The sequence below is a fragment of the Equus quagga genome, chromosome 12 (assembly GCF_021613505.1).
Source record: "Equus quagga isolate Etosha38 chromosome 12, UCLA_HA_Equagga_1.0, whole genome shotgun sequence".
Classification (NCBI taxonomy): domain Eukaryota; kingdom Metazoa; phylum Chordata; class Mammalia; order Perissodactyla; family Equidae; genus Equus; species Equus quagga.
The window spans coordinates 67,261,678-67,282,623 of NC_060278.1; the positions used below are offsets into that span (position 1 = coordinate 67,261,678).

The window sequence follows — 20,946 nt, forward strand, 5'->3', positions numbered from 1 at the left end:
GTCCAGCTTACCTGTAGAGATCTGTGATCAGCTCGTCCTCGTACCGAGCACACAGGTTGTTGAGGAGTTGTTCGTGCTGGCCAAACAAGCGGATGTAGTTGGAGGCAGGAAAAGGCTCCTTAGAAAGGCATGTGATGGTTTCCACCATTTTATACTTGTTAATGTGTATGCGGAAGTAAGTCCCATTTTTCGCATTACCTGTTACTATTTCTAAACCCTGGCAGGGGGTGGATCAGAAAAACAACATTAGAAACATTTCTGGACTTTGGGAACTTTATCATAGCAATTTATTTTTCAAATAAAACAGGTTATATACTATCGCGGTTGCAAATAACAGTTATAGATATTGACTAAACTCAACAGAAGATAACCATGTCAGAAATCACATACTTGTATTTAATGACTAAATGTTCCACAGGACACTTTACACTGTGATTGCATTGCTCCGCGTTTCTAAATTCGTTGCTAGGTTACGAGCAATTCTCTATTACTTGATGCCTCACACGGCACTGGGTCTATTCTCTTCTGTGAGGTGTTTTAAGATTTAATTTTCTTAGTTTTTTCGCACCACCATTTTCAGAAAAACCTCCTGGTGAAAAGTGGTCAGATAGTATTTCAGCTTTTAAAGTTTACTTAAACAAAAGGAATAAGTAAAAGGTGAATCTCTGACAGCGGGGCCTGGGGAGGTTCAGCTGTTTTGTAAGGTCTGTTCCATGCAAGAAGGTTCAAGTTTATGGGAAATACACATATACGTTCTGCAGGCTGCTTGTTAATTTGTAAATTGTCAGAGGTATGGAGTCATGGCTTTATGTCCCCTATGAACTGGCCGAAACTGCCATGTAGACCCAGATGACAAGGAAAGATCCGCTCTATTCCATCACATGACTTCTTCTATTTCAGCCCCTAATGGCTACTGACTTACCCAATGGGCACGCATTCCCCACCGGCCCAGGCAACCCAACCGAGACCCCTCAGTGGCCAAACACAGGCTTTGTGGGTGGTGGCTGAACCTGTGCTTTGCCCCTGGACTCTGAACTTAGCACACAGTAATGCTCAATAACTCCCTCCTGAGTGCATATAGACTTAAGCTTTGGCTCTGAACTTGAACGTGGCATTTAGAAATACAAGGCAAGGTGGCCAGCACTGATCCCAAACATTGACTTAGTCTTGGGTGTCTCCAGGGACTTTGTCTAAACAAGGACACACGGTTTAACTGGATTTTTAAATCAATTGAAGCAACTGGTAGGTGTTTGGGTGTCACATGGTGAAGCCCTGAGGAGGGGTCAGCCAAGTGTAAAGGCACGGGTGAGATGCACAGGAGGGATGCCCGCAAATCCTGGGCCAACCCCAAGCGTGTGTGAGAAACTGAGGATTTGGGGGTTGGGGAGAGAACAAAGACAGCTCAGGAAAGGGTGTGGCAGATGGCACCTCAAGGAGGTGCAGGTGGCCCATCACTCATAGAGGTGGACGGAGACAGAGAGGAAATCCACCACCACAGCGAAGTGTTATAAAAAACCACTCGTTAAGGCTCTATCTAAGAAAACAATGGTACATCCACACAGTGAGGCACTACGCATCCAATAAAAACTATTGGTAAACTAGACTTCATAACAGGGAAATATATTCACAGTACATTTTATACTACAGAAGCAATTTAATCAACATTTTAACAAAATGTCATTTTCTGTGGTTGGGAGACTGGGTCATTTTTGTTGTTTCTCTTTTGGTTCATTTGACTATCTGTAGTTTCTAATTTTTTTAATACAATGACTATCACTTCTAAAATGATAAAAAGTTATTTTTAGGGGCCAGCCCCACAGCATAGTAGTTAAGTTTGGCGTGCTCTGCTTCGGCAGCCCAGGTTCAGATCCCAGGCGTGGACCTGTACAACTTGTCAGCCATGCTGTGGTGGCGACCCATATATAAAGTGGAGGAAGGTTGGTACAGATGTTAGCTCAGGGCTAATCTTCCTCAGCAAGAAAAAAGAAAACGTAGTTATTTTTAAATACTCAGGCTGTGCTGTGGCAAGGAATTAGACTTTTGATGAAAAACTTGAGAGGGAGAGACATGAAACAGAAAGCAGGAGGAGGAAGGGAGAAAGAAGGGAGGGAGGTCGGGGTGGGGAGCCCCTGGCTGCAGGCTGGTCATCCCCTCACCCTTTGCTCTTGCCACAAGTCCTAGATCTCTATCCTGGATCACCCCATGGATTTTTCATTCAGGTCTATTTCTTTAAGTTTTGACTTCTCAGACTGAGCGATGAACACATCTGGGCTGGGGCACATGACATCATAGAATAATCCTTGCCATCAACTTTACTTGGTGGCCCGTCACCATAAATGCTATTTCTGCATTAAATATGCACAGGTCTATGAGAGTGAAGAATGTGCCCTGCACGTGCATTTCTACGATTAAACACAAGACTTTAAAGACCATTCGAGTTTGGCACCGGCAACTTTAGACTTAGCCCCGACCCCCTCCACCCCAGGGGTGGGGGGGTCCCTTCGCAGCAGGGATGGCTAGGTGGAAAAATTGAGTGTCGAGGGAGAGGCTGCTCCCTCGCCTTGGTGGCAGCTGAGGGTCTGAAAGAGGGGACACTGTCAACAGCTCTGGCATAGTACCAGCTGCCAGGTTTCCCCAGGGCTCACTGGAGAGCAGAGTCAGCAAGCCAACAAGGTCTTGGTCTCATCCTCCTCCTCTTAAAAATCTGAGCGGTGAAGACAGGAAACCAGGCATCAAAGGGCCGCAGCGTGAGATCTCCCCACGTGGGTGACAAAATTTTGATTTTGCAGTTTCACTAAGTTAAAGCAGAGTTCCACCTTCTCCTCACAAGAACTCTGGGTTTACGAGGCTGATTTGGCCAAGGTTGAGCTTCTCAAGACGAGGGCAGTCTCGACAAGCTCGGCGTCCGGCAGGCTGCTGGCCAGGTATCTGAGCGGTCTGTGCCTCCAATGGCAGCCTGTTCCCCGAGGGCGGCATTGTCAGCATTGTTTTCAGTGATTTGTTGTCATGATTCTGTTTGTTTGTTTTAATTTATTTTCAAATTTAAATATTGAATTACAATCTTCGGGTTGCCTCTGTATGTTTTAGCACCATGCGGGCTTAACAAGTGCACCAAACAGCCACACTGCACAGAAAGAAACGACAGAGTTGTGCCATGACAGCTAATCTTAACTATGGAAGTAACTGCGTCCATTTTAACTAGATTTGGCACTGTCTTAGCATAACTGGGGGGGCCATTCTGGGAATGTGGAATGCATCGAAATATATCGCATTGACATTAAAGATAATTCACCTATCGACAGGTTTCTCAGACACAAGTTACGCTTGGAGGTCGGCCAGACTCACCTAAATTTCTTAGGTCATACCTGTTCACAGGTGCTTGCAGATCAGGAAAACCCAGTGAGGCCCAGGCCCCCGTCTGCCTATTCCGACAGAAAGTCACTCCACTCAATGAGGACTTGCCCGGCTTCCAGCCCTGCCCCCGGATGAGGGGTTCCAGGGAAATGATGATCGTTTGACACACTTTCCAATTCTGTGGGATGTGTCTAGTTTCTTCTTTTATTTTAACTATATAAGTAAATTGTCAGGAAATTGGGATCTTGAATTTAAGATTTTGAGGGAGTAACTGGTTCTGCTGTGGTTTTTTTCCTTCCTTTTTTCCTGAATACAATTATCCTTTGAGTTCCTTTACGATTTTGACAATGGTTGGAAAATGGCTCTGGAATTCATGCCAAATGGAAGACACAGGATTAATCAGACTTGATGTGCAGGAAATCACATTCCCGATCCTCATGATGAACGCACAATTTTAAATTTAATGGTATCCAAGGCAGAATTTGTTGTGACAAATTTCTTTATTCCATGGTGTTTAAGCCAACAAAGCATGTGGACTGGAATCTGTAAATCAGTTTATTATGTAGAAGACTTGGGGTCCCCTTTCTTCCTTTTGTCAGGTTACCTCTCAGAGAGCTCATGAATTACTGAAGTGCCTTCTTACTTAAATATTCCAATTAGTGACTGCTATAAAAGTCTGATAAGATTCATCTGTACTACATTTATTGTGAGAATATTAATTTAGTTTCTCTAGAGAAATATTGTTCAATGGGCTCCATTCTCAATCAATTGGCTATATTTAGGTGACTGTCTGACCATTTTGGCAACAATTTTACTTGATCAAATTAATTCCAACCCCAAAAGATTGCCATGGAACCATCCTACATTTTTTTTTCTCAGAGAATAAAATGGAAAAAAATCTGTTTAGATCTTCTGTACTAATTAAAAAGGAGGCCCACCTGGCAAAACGGTTAATTAAAGTCAGGGGTCCTGTTCAAATACTGTCATAGCACCAGACAAAGAATCTATTTAAGTTGCATTCTTATTAAAACTCTCATTATCTAAAAACCCCTTTTGGCTCCTCCTCTGACTTCATTCAGAGAGAGAGCCAGTGGTTCATAAATAAATAACACTGCATGTGGGAAATCACACGTTGTCCTTGAAGAATCTGGTTCTGTCTGGAGCCAAGTCCAGTATTTTCAAGCTCTTGTACATATTCAGCTCCAGTTACTTATCTACAGTGACCAAAATGCTCAGCCTCTGAACACATCATTGGGGCTTCATCCTGCTTAGTTTAATGCCCCACCCCATGGGTGGCAGATTGTACTTTCCACAGATGGTCACAACGATACCCCCATCTTGCAGACTCTTCCTCAATGTGACCTTGACACTCTTCCCATCGACAGAAGAACTCTCTGCCCCTCTCCTTGAATCCTGGTGGGCTGTGACTGCTCTAACAGAGGATGTGGGGGAAAGGACACTGTGTGACTTTTGAGGCTGGGTCATAAAAGGAAATGCAGCTTCCAACTTGCTAATGAGGACACTTGCCCTGGAGCCCTGAGGTGTGAGGTAAGAAGTCTGACTACTCCGAGGCTGCCATGCTGTGAGGAAGCCCAGGCCACACAGACAGCCCCCAGGTGAGGCTCTGGTCAGCACTCCCTGTGGTTGAGTCATCCCAGCCCAGGTGCGTAAGGAGCCTTCAGAGGACCCAACCAGGGAGTCACCCCTGACATTCTAGTCTTCCCAGCTGAGGCTCCAGACATTGTGGAGCAGAAATAAGCTGTTCCCACTGTGCCCTGTCCAAATTCCTGACCCACAGAATCTGTGAGCAAAATTAAACGGCTGCTTCATGTTGCTCATTTCTGTTACGTAGCACTAGAACTGGAATGCCATTTGCTATGATCCTTTCTCTATTTGTAAGCAAACTTTGCATCAGACCATCTAAAAGAACCTAAAAGAATCTGGGAGAGGCGAAGGGGAGTAAGTTTTAGACACCTAGCATCTGTCCCTTCCCTGGAAAAGCCAGATTTCATGATTTGTCGGGAACTCTGATTAACAATGACATCCACACTGATTGCTCAGCTGTTTTGTTCCTTAAAGGCAGGGTTATTAACAATCCCAGAAACACAGAGAAGTTGAATAACTTGTCCAAAGTCCATGCGAAGTAAGTGGAAGAGCTGGGATTGAGATTTCCGGAAGGGAGAAGGGTGAGAGGCCAACAGCCTATGCCATTTTGAGTCTGCTCTCTTTAAGGAATTTTCCAATAGCTTCTACTTACACCTCATTGGCTAGAATCTGCCACATGGCCAACCTTATTCTCAAGGGAATCTGGGAAATGTGTTTATTTTAAGTTGGTCAGATTATTAACCCTCAAAAATATTCAAAGATAATAGATAAGAAAATGGGAATGAAAGTAGGCAACTTCCAATGTCTGCCTCACTGACAAAAAAGCAAACAAGACACACCAGAAAGGAAACAGTTGACGACAAACACTAGTTTGGGACCATTTGTCAGAGAATCTTATCTGAGGAGCATACCAACTGACCACCAAGCCGTGTCCTCTCTAGTTACCTTGAACCCAGGGGACACCACACCTCACAGCTTCTGCTTCTCCTGGGTCATCTTCCCTGTGTAATTCAGGGAGGGCAGGAGAACAATGGGGTCTGGATGGATATCCCAGACCCTAAGCAATTTACCTGCTACATTGCCACAAAAGTGGTTATTTTAGTTATCTACTGATGCATCACAGGTTACCTCAAAACTTAGTGGCTTAATGTCCTTCAGTAGGTGAAGGGATAAATAAGCTGCGGTGCATCCAGACAACCGAATGTGATTCAGTGCTAAAAAGAAATGAGCTATCGAGCCATGAAAAGACATGGAGGAAACAAAAGCATATTACCAAGTGAAAGGCGCCAATATGAAAAGGCTACATACTGCATGATTCCAACTCTATGACATTCTGGAAAAGGCGAAACTATGGAGACGGTAAAAAGATCAGTGGCTGCCAGTGGTTGGGGGAAGAGAGGGAGAGGTGAAGAGGCAGAACACAGAGGATTCTTTGGGGAGTGAAACTACTCTGTATGGTACTAAAATGGTGGTTACATGTCATTATACATTTGTCCAAACCTACAGAACGTCCACCACCAAGAGTGAACCCTAATATAAACCGGATTTGGGGCAATGATGCATCAATGTAAGCTCACCAATCGTAACAAATGTACTGCTCTGCTGGGGGATGTTGACAGTGGGAGAGGCTATACATGAACAGGGGCAAGGGATTTATGGGAAATCTGTGAACCTAAAACTGCTCTAAAAAATAAAGTCTATTAAAAAACTCTCAGTGGCTTAAAACAATAATAAACTTTTATTATCTTTGTTTTTGGAGTCAGAAATTGGGAGTGGCTTACCTGGGGGATTCTGGCTCAAAGTGTCCCATAAGTTTGTAGTCAAGATGTCAGCTGAGGCTGCATCATCTGAAAGCTTGACTGGGGCTAGAGGATCCACTTCCAAGGTGGCTCCCTAACACAACTGGCAAGTTGCTAATGGCTGGTGCAGGAATCCTCAATTCCTTACCACATGGACCTCTCCAAAGGGCCGCCTGGGAGACCTTACAACATGGCAGCCAAGTGATCCAGGAGGGTGCAAGTTGGAAGCTGTAATGTCTTTCATGACCTAGCCTTAGAAGTCACACACTGTCATTTCCACAATATCCTACTGGCTGCACAGGTTAGCTGTATTCATTGTGGGAGGGGACCATACAAGGGTATGAATACCAAGTGGCAAGAATCACTGGGGGCCATTTTGGGGACTGGCTACCACAGTGGCTTTCTGATGCATGAACCAATACATTACGCTAAAGACTCTTAATAAAGAATTTCACCCCCTTGTAAACAAAGTGTTATATTTTATATAATAAACAAAGTGTTATATTCACTAAAGTGAAATTCAAGAATAGTACTTACAAAATCAGGCTGGGCCTTTTGTACCTCCAAGGGAGTGGGAATGGCGGGCTTGGCAATATGCAGATAATGGTAAGACCCAGGAAGAATGCCTCCTGGAGGAAATGGCAATTTTCCACATTTAATTTAGTTGTTAATGAAGTGGGTAACAGAGCTTTATTTGTAGCACAGCACAAAGAGAGATGCCTACCACAGTGTATGCTCCTCATAACTTTCCCACTAAAGTACTGCTACTAGCAAGGAACCAGCTGGGATTGATTTCACTTAAATCAATGTGAATGTGCCATTATACCCCATAATACAGCCACTGAAGCTCCAAGAAGATGTGCCAAGCTGGTCCCGTGTATCCTGTCATTTCCCACAACTCCTGGCACTTTAACCTACACCTGCCAAAGCCAAACCAAGACGTATAGAGGCCTTAAATGTTGCAGTGGTTTTCCCGTTCCCCATCATTCCTCAATACATAACCAAAATATTGTAAAAAGTGAATGTTATCAGGAAAATCAACAAAAGTCTTGTTCAATGCTTTAGAAAACTATCATTATGAAATTCTTAATATTTCTAGCTTGTCCCAGAAGTATGAGCCTGATCTGGCTCTGGTCTCTGACACCCACCCCTGCTCTTCCTTTCCCATGGCCACCACGTTTCCTAAGGTCTTATCCAGAGTGAAGCAGAGGAAGACCTCGAAGACCATTTGCTCAGGTAGAAAAAGACCAGGACTGGAATGTAGGGCTTTTGTCTCTTTAGTCTAATATTCTGTTTACTGGATTGGGGTCCATGGACACCCTGGGGGTCCATGGATGGCTTTGGGGTTTGGTCTATCAACTTCCTGGCAGCGAATATACAATTTTGTAAATATGTGCATTTTTCTGATAGAAGGTCCACAATATTCAAAGACTATTTTCAAAGGTATCTCTCACCTCCCAAACATAAAGAAATCCTGTGTTATTCATATGATGATCTCCTTAGGGGCCAATAAGGCTTATGTGATGAAAGTGGACTATTTCACAGTTGCAAATGGTTTAGCTTATCCATTCAGATAGCAGGCCAAGGTCTGGGATGCTTGGAAGGGTCTCCTTATCTCTGAACTTATAGTGGGAATGAAAGTTTGGTAAGATGTCAGGGCATCGCACCACTTACCAACTGTGAGTGACCTCTGTCTGGGCAAGTTACTAATCATCCCCTAGTCTCAGTTTCCTTATCTGTAAAATGGGGACTACAGTTATGATGTGGTCCATAATAAAAGCTCAAAATGCAAGGGACCATAATAATGATGTCTGGTCCATAATAAATGCTTAAAAATGAAAGAGAGCTCTTGGCCCAGTGGCGCAGCAGTTAAGTTTGCACATCTGCTTCTCGGCGGCCTGGGATTTGCTGGTTCAGATCCCGGGTGCCAACATGGCACCACTTGTCAAAAGCCATGCTGTGGCAGGTGTCCCACGTATAAAGTAGAGGGAGATGGGCATGAATGTTAGCTCAGGGCCAGTTTTCCTCAACAAAAAGAGGAGGGATTGGCAGTAGTGAACTCACGGCTAATCTTCCTCAAAAAAAAAAGAAAGAGAGCCCTACTCTGTCTCTGTGCAAATCCTCTAGGGACAGAGGAGTCCCCTCAGTAAGCCTAAGAGGAATATGGTGGGCTGCCCTGAGCACTGGTCCAGATCAAGAGGCACTTCATCAGAGGCCTACTACACACCTTGGATCTTGGCTCCCTTGTACATGGGGATGAGTCGGTCCAGATCAGCTGGTGGCTCAGTCACAGGCTCGAGGGTTGGATCAAAGAGATTGAGCATAGCTGCTGCCAGCTGGAAGCCAATTTCTTTGGAATTGAAGCTGCTATGAGTCCACTCATTTGAGTAATATCTATTGGAGAATTTGGTGAGGGAACCGGCAGCCCTGACGGCTACGTCGTTGGTGTGGAAGTTGGCATCAATCACAAGTCGGCCATCATAGACCAGACACGCATCATTGAAAGCTTTAAATGTTTCGTAATCCACATTCTTCTCAAAGAAGCTGAAAAACATCTAAAAAATGAACAATCACATTATTACTCAGTTATCACTCTTCACTTTACCTTCCCAAGACTGTGAATAGTCTCTAGAGTATTTTATCATTCTGGGCACGCAAAAAAACCTGAATCTACTAAAAGTTTGTCATAATGGTATTTGTGTGTGTGTGTGTGTGTGTGTGTGTGTGTGTGTGAAAGAGAGAGAGACTGATTGCCTTTGGTATAAAGAACAAATTAAGATCACTCAATGTCCGTTTTTTTTAATCATTCTATCTAGACATCCAGTGGAGAGAAGGATGCCAAATGATGGAATATCTAACACAGGAGTAAATTTTTTTTCCCTGTAGGGAGGTTTACATTCATAGAGGCACCACCTTCTCCTCATTCTCCTACATTTTGAGTAGCTCTATCTCAGCCTCCTTCTATTTTCCTCTTCCTGTGTCTGACACTTAGGTCTCTCTAGATTCCTTCTTGGGGTCACCTCATCCAGTCTTGAGTCTTCAGATTGCCCCATTCCTGGCCTTTTAAACCCAGAGAGCCTGTCCCTTCAGGATGCCTCTGAGAGGAGGAGAGCCCCATCAGCCTCGGTATCTATCAGGTCTGGGCTCCTGCCTTGTTGCTTCCTGCCCTGGTATGGCAGATGATCATTCAATAAATATTTATGGGGTACCTACCATAGGCCATGCCCTGTGTTATACAGAGGGGCCACAGACCCCTCTGCATGCTCCTTAGAAGCAATCTGTAAGCCCCCTCCATTCTCTGCCCAAATTTCAATGCTTTCTCATGCTCATCTGGATATCTTCTTCCACATTGATGTTGAAAGTCATTAAAGCAATCCAAGTTTGTTGTTTTTAAGTCTTCAGATGTCACTGAAGTAGCTAAGTTTAATATTTTTTATCTTTATCTAAATATAGTTTGCCACCTTGTTAAAAGCATGCTAAAAAGTGAACATATGACATGGACCCTCATCATAGTGATGGACGTCATACTCCCTGCTTCCTTTACATGCCTGCTTTACCCGCTATACTTGCCCCATTATGTACAGAAATCAGCTGCTCTGGGCCAGAGGGACACCCCTTTCATATCCCTTCCCCACACGCATGAATGATGAATGATCCATGAATGATCCTGCAGTAGCCACTAGTCACGTGACTATACACATCTAAATCTAAAATAATTAAAAATAAACAAAATTAAAAATCTAGATCCCCAATTGTAGTAGTTTATTCCAAATGCTCAAAAGCTACAGGTGGCTAGTGGCTGCCACATTGAACAGTGCAGATATAGACCATTTCCATCATCACAAAAAGTTCCATTGGACAGTGCTGGACTCTGATCCATCATCTCTGTGATGTCCTTTGTTATCCCTCAAGGAACCAATAGCGCCTTTGCCCTTTTTCCTGTATAGTTGCAGGGTTTTTACATTTCATGTGAAATGGTACAATATTAACTCTAACTAGAATGTGAAAGATTACTGATGTATATTATAATCCATAGAGCAACCACCAAAAAGTAAAATAATGTATAATTAAAAAGTCAACTGAAATAGAATACTAAAAAAACACTCTAATTTAAAAACAGCAGGCAAGGGAGAATAGAATAACAAAAAGCAGAGGAGACAAACAGTGAACAAATAATAAAATAGTAGACCTAAATCTAACCATATGAATAATTACATTAAATATTAATGATCTAAACACTGCAATTAAAATGCAGAGATGGTCAGAAAGGATTAAAAAAGCATGCAGGTAATTTTCTAAGCTGGTCCCCAAGATTCCCACTCTTCCCTTTGAATGTGGGTGTGAATTGTGAAATGATGAGATAGTCACTTCCACGATTAGGTGATGTTATATGGCACAGATGACTTTAAGATATGTTCTGTGGGCCTGACCTAATCAGGTAAGCCCTTACAAAGAGATCAGACTTATCCTGAAGGAGGAGATTTGAAGTGTGAAGAGGGTTTGACATGAGGGAGATTCTCTGTTACTGGCTTGAAGATGGAAGGGGCCATGTGGCAAGGCGTGTGGCTGGCCCCTAGGAACTGAGAGTGGACCCGTCTGAGCCAGCAAGAAAAAAGGGACCTCAGTCCTCAGGAACTAAATTCTACCACAACTCCAAGCTCCAGATAAAGTGCAGCCTGGCTGACATCTTAATTTTAGCCTTGAGAGTCCCTGAGCAGAGCAGACAGCCATACCATGACTTCTGACTTACACACCTAGGAGCTAACAAATGAACACTGTTTCAGGCTGCTAAGTTTGTGGTAATTTGTTATGCAGCAATAAAAATACACATACTATCTACTTTATGATACCTATAACAGACACATTTTAGATATAAAGACACATAAGTAGAAAGTAAATGGATGAAAAAATATACCATGAGAACTAGTAAACATAAGGACATCAGATAAAGTGGACTTTAATATAAGGGATATTACCAGAGATAAAGAGGGACAGTTCATAATAATTGAAAGCACAATTCAAGAGGCAGATATAAAAATTATAAATGTTCATGTTCTTAATAACAGAGGCTCAAAAAGATAAAGCAAAAATTAACAGAATTAAAGGGAGAAATAGAAAATTCCACAATAATAGTAAGAGATTTTAGTATCCCTCTCTTGGCAATTGATAAAACTAGACAAAAAATGTCAATAAAGATGCAGAAGATTCAAATGTCACTATCAATCACATTGAACTAATTGTTATTTATAGAATACCACACCCAATAACCACAAACTACATATTCTTTATATGTTCACAAAGATAGTCCATATGCTTGGACATAAACAAGTCTCAACAAATCTTAAAGGATTGAAATCATAAAGAATATGTCTCTGACCACAGTGGCATTAAATTATAAATCAACAAAAATATGGTATCTAGGAACAACACACTTCTAGATAATCCAAAAAAGAAATCAAAAAGAAAGAAATCACAAAGGAGATTAGAAAATATTTTGAACTAAATAATAATGAAAATTCAGCATATTAAAATTTGTGGGATGCAGCTAAAACATAGAAGAAAACTTACAGCTTTAAATGCTTATATAAAAATGACCTAAGGTTCAAAATGAAGGGCCAGGCAAACTAAAGCAGGCACAGAGAAGGAAATAATTGTTAAGAGTAGAAATCAACAGAAGAGAAAACCAACAGACAACAGAGAAAATTAACAAACTCAAAAGCTGGTTCTTTGAAAAAAGTCAATAAAATTGACAGACATCCAGCTAGACAGAGAAATTTAGATAGTTCTTTCTCTGCGTCTCTTCTCTCTCTCATCAGTTCAAGAAAGAGAGATTGAACAATTCACCAACAGCAAAAGTGAAAGAGGGATTATTAATACAGATCTGAGACTTTAAATAGACAATGTATGAATATATGAACAACTCAACGCCAACTAATTTGACCAATTTAAGTGAAATGGACAAATTTCTTGAAAAATGCAACTTACCAAAATTGACATTGAAAAGAAGCAGCAGAAAATCTGAATAAGCTTATATCTAGTCAAGAAATTGAATTTATCAAAAATCTTCCTACAAAACAAACTTCAGGCCCAGATCATTTCAATGGTTAATTCTGTCAAACATTTGAGAAAGAAATAATGCCAATCTTACACAAACTTTTACAGAAAATAGAGGAAGAAGGAAAATTTCCTAAATTACTTTACAAGGCCAGCATAGCCCAAATATCAAAAAGTTACAAGGACATTACAGAAACAGAAAATTATAGACAAATATCCCTCATAAATTAGTTGTAAAATAGTTTCAAAAGTCCTTAAAACATATTAGCAAATTAAATTCAACAATACATAGAAGGATAACACATCATGACCGACCAGTGTTTATTCCAGAAATGTGAAGTTGGCTGAACATTTTGAACATCAATCAGTGTAATTTACCATTATCAATAGAATTAAGCAAAAAAGAATATGATCTTCTTAATAGATATGAAAAATTCATTTGACAAAATTCAACAGCTATTCGTGGTAATTCTTCTGAACAAATGAGGAATGAAAAGTTACTTCCTCAGTCAGAGAAAAGGCACCAAAGAGGATCCCACAGCTAACCTCGTATTTAATGGTGAAAGCCTGAAAGGTTTCTTTTGAGATATGGAAAAAGGCACTTTCCCCACTTTTATTCAACATTATGCTGGAGGTCCTAGCCAGCAGAATAAAGCAAGTAAATGAAATAAAAGGCCTAAATATTGGGAGAAGAGGTAAAACTGTCCCTATTTGCAGATGGTATGTTTATACATCTAGAAAGCAACTACTAGAACTAATAGGTGAATTCAGCAATGTCTTGGGTTACAATGTTTATATACAGAATCAACTGCATTTAATATACTAGCAGTGATCAATTGGAAAACAAAATTTTAAAAATTCATTTATAATAGCTCAGATACTGCACAAAGGGAGATATACCAATAGCCAATAAGTACGTAAAAAGATGCCCAACAACATTAATCATCAGGAAACCACAAATTAAAAACACAGTGATACATCATGTCATACCCACTAGAATGGCTAAAATTAGAAAGACTGACAATACAAAGTGCTGCCAAGAATATGGAGTGTCTGAAACTCTCATACATTATTGGTAGAGATGTGAAATGATACAGTTACTTTGGAAAGCAGTATGGCAGCTTCTTAAGAAGGTAAACATTCATCTACCATATGACCTAGCCATCCTTTTGGTATATAGCTAAGAGAAATGAAAATATATCTACACAAAAATGTGTCCAAGAATGTGCATAGCAAGTGAATGAATAAACAAAATGTGGTATATCCATACAATGGAATACTACTCAGCAATAAAAAGGAATGAACTATTGATACATGGAATAATATGGATGAATCTTAATGTTCCTATGCTGAGTGAAAGAAGCCAAATATAAAATAGTAAATAATGTATAATTCCAGTTGTAAAAATTCTCGTTTTAGCAGGTGTGTATACTTGTGACACCATCTATTTTAGTTTCTTAGGCCTGCTGTAACAAAGTACTGCAAACTGGGTGGCATAAAGCAATAGAAACTGAGGCTGGCCTGGTGGCGCAGTGGTTAAGTTCACATGTTCTACTTTGGTGGCCCCTGTTTCGCCGGTTTGGATCCTGGGTGCGGACCTGTGCACCACTTGTCAAGCCTTGCTGTGGCAGGCGTCCCACATAAAAAAATAGAGGAAGATGGGCACAGATGTTAGCTCAGGGCCAGTCTTCCTCAGCAAAAAAAGAGGAGGATTGGCAGCAGATGTTAGCTCAGGGCTAATCTTCCTCAGAAAAATGAAAAAATAAATAAAGGAACTGAATTTAAAAAAAACAATAACAGAAACTTATTTTCTCACAGTTCTGGAGACTAGATGTCCGAAATCAAGGTGTTGTCATGATCATGCTCCCTCCTAAGGCTCAAGGAAAGACTCCCTCCTTGTCTCTTGGCTTCTGGTGGTTGCCGGCAATCCCTGCTGGTCTGTGACTTGTAGCTGCCATCACTCCGACCTCTGCCTCCCTCATCATATGGCCTTCTTATTCATATGTCTCCTCTGTGTCAGCAAATCTTTCTCTCCATATAAAGGTACTAGTTATTAGATTTAGGGCCCACCCCAGTCCAGCACGACCTTCTCTTTACTTGATTACATCTGCCAAGATCCTATTTCCAAATAAGGCCACATTCACAGGTACTGGGGATTAGGACCGTATCTTTCTGGAGGGACATAATTCAACCCACGACACCAGGGCCACAGCCAAGATAATGAATATATTCATCCCCACCAAAAGTTTCCTAATGTCCTGACAGAGATGCTACCCAAAGCTGCCAGTAGGATGGATAAATACCCTGACTTCTCCCTTCTTCCTATTTCTAATCTCCCGCCAGTACACACTGTTGGCCACATACAGATGAAAGCCCAAGAGCAACCAGGCCCGGGAAGTGCCATCTGCAGGGGCCATTCCTTGTGGAGCGTGCAGATGGGAGAAGCAGGAGACTGCACCTGACGGCAGACAGGCCCAGCCTGCCTCGGACTGCTTCAGGACGGAGTTCTAGCAGGAAGGTGTGTTGGATCAAGGCAGTCGAGAATATTTGCAAGATGTCTTTGCTGTGATCCCAATTCTGATCTGAGTAGGGACGTGAAGGCCAGAGGGCTGCTAGGGAACCTGCCTTCAATTGGATATTTGGGGAGGTTTTCTTACACCTCTGCTTCCTAAACAGGGTGTGTGATCACCTCCAGAGTTCCCCCAGGATAAACCTGGAATTTTTTCAAGATTATCATTTTGGGGGAAAATCTGGGTGAAAACATTTTGATTTTTCCTGTCTTAAATAGGTATTTTGAGATACATGTATAGATAATGTCATTTTTATGTTAAAACAAAATGAACTTTTTCTGTCTCTTTCACTGCTGTATCTCTCACACACAGAGCCTAAGACCTAGTAGGGGTTCAAAAGATATTTGTTAAAAAAATATATGGCCTAGAGGTTAGGTTCAGCACGTTCCATTTCAGTGGCCCAGGTTTGGTTGCCTGGCACAGACCTACACCACTCGTCTGTCAGTGGCTATGCTATGGCAGCAACCCACATACAAAATAGAGGAAGATTGGCACAGACGTTAGCTCAGGGTGAGTCTTCCTCAACCAAAAAGAGGAAGATTGGCAACAAATGTTAGCTCAGGGCCAATCTTCCTCAGCAAAAAAACAAAATTGTGGAATGAGAGAATAAATGAATGTACCAAAGAGCAGAGTGCAAAATTTCCATGGATTATCAGGATAAAATGAGAAATTCCAGACAACTCTCTTTTGTGGTGGTGATCCCCTTTGAGCTCCCCTCTAGCCTTTGGGGGATGAGGATCATCATCTACACTTAGGGACACCTGGCTGAGAAGCCCTGACTTAGGCTGACCACCCCCTACTCCTAGGTAAGGAATTGCTCTGACCCCCACTGACCTCCCCCAACAGTCTGCCCACTAGACGTTGCTGGTATCCTTTACCATAGCCACTAACATACACCCTTGACCTACACAGCCCCAACACTCACACTGACCTCAGCCTCCCCTCTGTGAGGCGTCTCCTGCTTCTCCATTAGATTGACTGGCCTCTCCCCTCTTTCCTTCCCTGCTGGCTTCTGCTAGTCTTCCAAACTGGTGACTCTGAGGATACGGGTTGTAAGTCGAGCATTACACACTCCAAAGAGAAGTTTCCTCCCTCTCTCTCTTGCTCTCTCTCTCTCTCTCTCTCTCTCTCTCTCTATACACAGATAGACACATGTAGATATAGATATATAGATATCTTCTAAGCCTCTACTCCATGTGGAAAGACCTACTATTGCTCTTTCAGAATCTTAGGAGGTTAACAGCAGCAGAGACTTTGGGGCCCGGTTGACCTGGGAGTCATGGTGTTCTCACCTGTGAAATGAGGATGCTTCACTTTGCAGAGCTGTCGTGAGGGTCCGACAGAATGCACTGCAAGCGCACAGCACTGTGCCTGGGACACAGCCAGCTCTCATTCAACATTAGCACTCTTCAAATCTCTGACATTCCTTCCATGAGGAGGCAAGGTCTATTTCCCTTTCCCCTGAATACAGGCCAGCCTTAGTGACTTGCCTTTAGTGAACAGAATGGGGTGGAAGTGGTGCTGCTTCACTTCTGAGGCTGGGTCACAAAAGGTGATAGGGCATCTCTCTCTCTCTCCTAGCTGCTCTTAGAACCCAGCTACCACGCTGAGAGGAAGCTCAGTCCCATGAAGGGACCATTTACAAGTGTTCTGGCCAAAATCTCAGTTGAAGCTGATTTAGCATCAACGGCCAGACATGTGGGTGAACGTGCCTTCTAGATGATTCCAGCCCCTCCCACAGTCTGACTTCAACCACATGAGACACCTTGGGTGAGAACAGCCCAGCAGAGCCAGGTCAAACCCCAGGACCAGAAGAGATGATAATAAACGATTGTTATTGTTTTATGCCCCTAAGTTTGGGGTGGTTGGTTACTCAGCAATGGATAATCTGAAGAGTTCAAAAACGAAACCCCAAACCTGTGACTATAAATTCACCGCCCACGATCTTCCAGACACCAAGTCGCTGGAGGTGATGGGCTCCCCAAGGCTGTGGGTGAAGTTCACAGGGACCCACTTACGGCGCACGGAAGTTTGAAAGGCTTGGTGGGCGTGGTGAAGCTGGCGCTCTGAATGGGGTCTGGGTGCAGGCCGTCGTTCCACTGAGCCAGGATGGCGTCCCGGTAAACGGTGACGCCCGCGGCTCTGAGCGCGTCCTCCACTGCGCCTTCCACCGAGTAGTTGTTGATGCAGGTGATGGTGGACTTGGGCGGGGGCTGCACCAGGTGGATGCAGGAGCCCCTCACTCCAAGGTTTAAGAGAGTCTCCACGGTGGTGTAAGTGTCAATTGTACTCCCATAGACAATGACATTCCCTAGAAAAGAGGGAAAAAGCTAAGACAGACAGTTAAAAAAGAACCAACAACCTTATTAGTCAAATCTAATAATGCCGAATTGCTCTTATAACCCTCTTCTTTTTTCTACCGCAGGAAGCCAGCGGTGTTACCTAGCAACGGCGACCAAGATAATTTAGTAAAGAATCGGCACAAAACATCCCACAAAGTAGTCAAGTACTTTTAACTCAGAAGTAGGACATTCATTTTTATTCTCATAATTTGAAAGTTGAAATTATGCTAAATGAAACCACCTAGAATAAAACCTTTTATCTTGTTTTTGTTCCCTATTTGCTACACTTATTAAGGGAAAAAAAATTACTGAAGTTTGCGATCTATACAAGTTCTTCCTAAGTGATGAAAAGGACAATGGTAAAAAATATTCGTGTACATGATGGTACCGATATTTTAATATTTAAATGTTGAACTGAGTTGATTTCAAGGAAATTTTTCCTTTTTTGATATTCTGCTTTTCAATGGATAATTTTATAAAGATTCAAACTCTGATTTTTAAAATTTAATATGTCAAGACCTAGCAAAACAGGATGAAGGGTTTTTTTTGGTAGGTAAAAATAAAATCACAAAATCTTCTTGAAAGATTTCCTCTGTATAACAACATTTTGATGGTAACAGTCTATACTATTTATTATTTCTTAAAAATACTACAGAAGTAATTATATATGCTATTCTACTAATTTCATCAGTTTTTAAGATCAATGATACTATTAAATGAGTAAAATGTATTATATGCTATTTGTATGCTATTTTTGACGTTAAATTGGCATTTTTACCTTTTCATGAAGACAGAAACTGCTGTAGACTCACATTCCAGGTAGCTGTAACAATTTTACCACAAAAATTGATAGATTCACTTTTTTCTCCTGTTTATGAATAGTATGAAAAGGAATTTTATGAAGCAAAATAAATGGCAAGTATATTTAATCAATTTGGTTGAATAAATTATGCAAAAATGTATTTTGATCCAAAATTGAGAGGAGATGTAAGGGCTTGTTTTATTTGCTTAGAAAAAAATGAACTAGAATAACTTTCAGATTGCTTCTCCGAGGGTAACAGCATCTAGAAAGTTCTCCCATGCTTCCTGTTGCTCACCTATGGAATGCCACGATGTCCCAAAGCCTGGGGGCAGGGTCCTTCCTGCCTGCCTTCACCAGAATGCTCCAATTTGTGGCTATGATTCTCTCTCTATTCAGATGCTCTAATGCAACATTCCTCAGTGAGCTGCATTTTCCTTGGCTGAAAGAGCCAACATTTTGCTTAAATTATTGAGGCTCCCACCTGCTGTGAAACATGAATCCTGGCTGTCTGGCACAACAAAGAGCCAGCCTGCCAGGAAAGCCAAAGCTTGAGCCTAAAACTGTCAAAGGTTTGAGGTCTTCTGCCCTTTTAAAATATGCATGCCAAAACAATATTTATTTTCAGTGAAACAAATTTAAGTGTTGAGGCCCCATGCAACTCAGAGTTTAATGTTTTTCCAGTCTCCTTCATGTTAGCTTTTAGTGACTATATTGTGCGATGGGTCTTTTCATTACAGGCTCATGAAAACCTAGGCAAGGCAATGCCACCGGGGTTTGGAAAGCTGTACCATCTAGCAAGGGGTGCCCACAGATTATTGGCAGGTATGAGAGGATGATGCATTCAATTCAAAAGGTAATACATTTTATAAAACCTCTACTATTTAAACTAGATATTTATTTATAGATATTCTAACGTCTAAATAATCTTATCTACCCTTAAGTTTAATTTGAAACCACCTCCCCAATAAGAGAGTTGGTTATCATAACAGTCAGCTGTTGTCATGATAATGCTACATAACAAACTACCACAAAACTCAATGTCAAACAACAATAAGCCTGTTGTACGTCGGCTCACACATCTGTGGGCTGGCTGATGTCAGCTGATCTGGCTCAAGCTGTGGTTGGGGTCAGGTCTGCACCATGTATCTTTCATCCTCTTTGGACTAACAGATACCTGAGGCCTATTCTGTTTATGGAGAAATGCAAGAGCACAGGAGGGCAAGTGTAACTGCGCAAGCACTGTCTGAGGCTCTCCTTGCATTACATCCACTCACGTTTTATCAACCGCAGCAAGTCCCACCGCCACGCCCGTGGTCAAAGGCGCAGGAAGCAAACCGTGCCCACAGTGGGAGGGGGAGGGCTGTGGATATTTGCTCAACAGTAGTCCAAACTATCACAGTCATATTGGGCATATCCTAAATAAATGCGTATGTGATTTCATCTAAAATTTTTCATTTAAACATGGTTTACATGATTATTTAGTTATATTTCTCTCATTACCTATAAAATATAGTCGAATCTCATTATAATATAATTTGCTACTAAATAAGAACATGTCACAGGTCAAATCACATCACTAAACACATGTAACAAGACCTGATGTAACAGAGCCGGCCTATTACTCTTTGGCAGCTGGATCTCCTGCCTTTTAACTGTCTCCATTCTGTAGGGGATTATTCTTTTCATTATCTTTGCGCAGTTGTGAGTTCTTTCTACATCATTTCTCACTTTTACTTTGTAAAGAATTTTTAGATTCATATTTATCTTGTGACTCCATATACCAGGTACAAAGCTAGGCACTTTATACACAATCTCTTACTATTATTATTATCATCAATAACATTTAGAGTTGTTAACAATAATAGGTTGGCTTCACTCAGATGCCCATAAAAAATTTTTTCATAAGCTAACAGCAAAAATATAAGCATGAAGATAATTCATATAATAACCAAATTCTTCTATTTTGGGGAGTCCCTCAGAAAAAACTAGTAGACAAAGATTTTAATTACTCATTGATTCATTTTGTGACAAATCAATCTAGGCATAAAAATATGATTACTTCTATTTATGGGAGTAATTTTACAAGCGTGGAAGGGGTGGAACTAGCGCTTTTGAAGCCCCCATGTCAAGGCCTCCCCACAGCCTGTGGCTGCGCCTGGGCCCCAGCAGATTGTCCAGCCTCCAGCAGGTGAGGTGCCGTAGGCCTGTGGCAGTCTCTACTTTTCCTTCTCTGCACTCACCACAGTCTACACACCTAGGCTTACCAGTGAGATACTTCGAGTTTACCCTGCCCAGCATGTTATCCTTGGAGACTTGTACAGTGCCTGGGCTACAATGGATGTGACAGAATGTTTCCTGATTAGATGCATGGATGAATGTTTGAGGTTTATCAGATTGCTGATCCTATGCTAACTGGGCGT

General features: G+C 41.8%; 1 protein-coding gene across 5 annotated transcripts in view; it reads right to left on the bottom strand.

Moving 5' to 3' along the window:
* The window catches only part of CFAP61 (cilia and flagella associated protein 61), a 294,287-nt gene that overhangs the window by 63,244 nt on the left and 210,097 nt on the right, over window positions 1–20,946 (bottom strand). For all 5 annotated transcript variants that reach the window (XR_006891038.1, XM_046678345.1, XM_046678348.1 and 2 more), the window contains 4 exons: window positions 17,401–17,693; window positions 8,986–9,313; window positions 7,296–7,387; window positions 12–217 (listed from right to left, as the gene is read on the bottom strand). Coding sequence is in view for 4 of the 5 variants with exons in the window: in XM_046678345.1 (XP_046534301.1) it covers window positions 12–217; window positions 7,296–7,387; window positions 8,986–9,313; window positions 17,401–17,693 (919 nt within the window). In the remaining variant the exon portion in view is untranslated. The remainder of the gene's footprint in view (window positions 1–11; window positions 218–7,295; window positions 7,388–8,985; window positions 9,314–17,400; window positions 17,694–20,946) is intronic.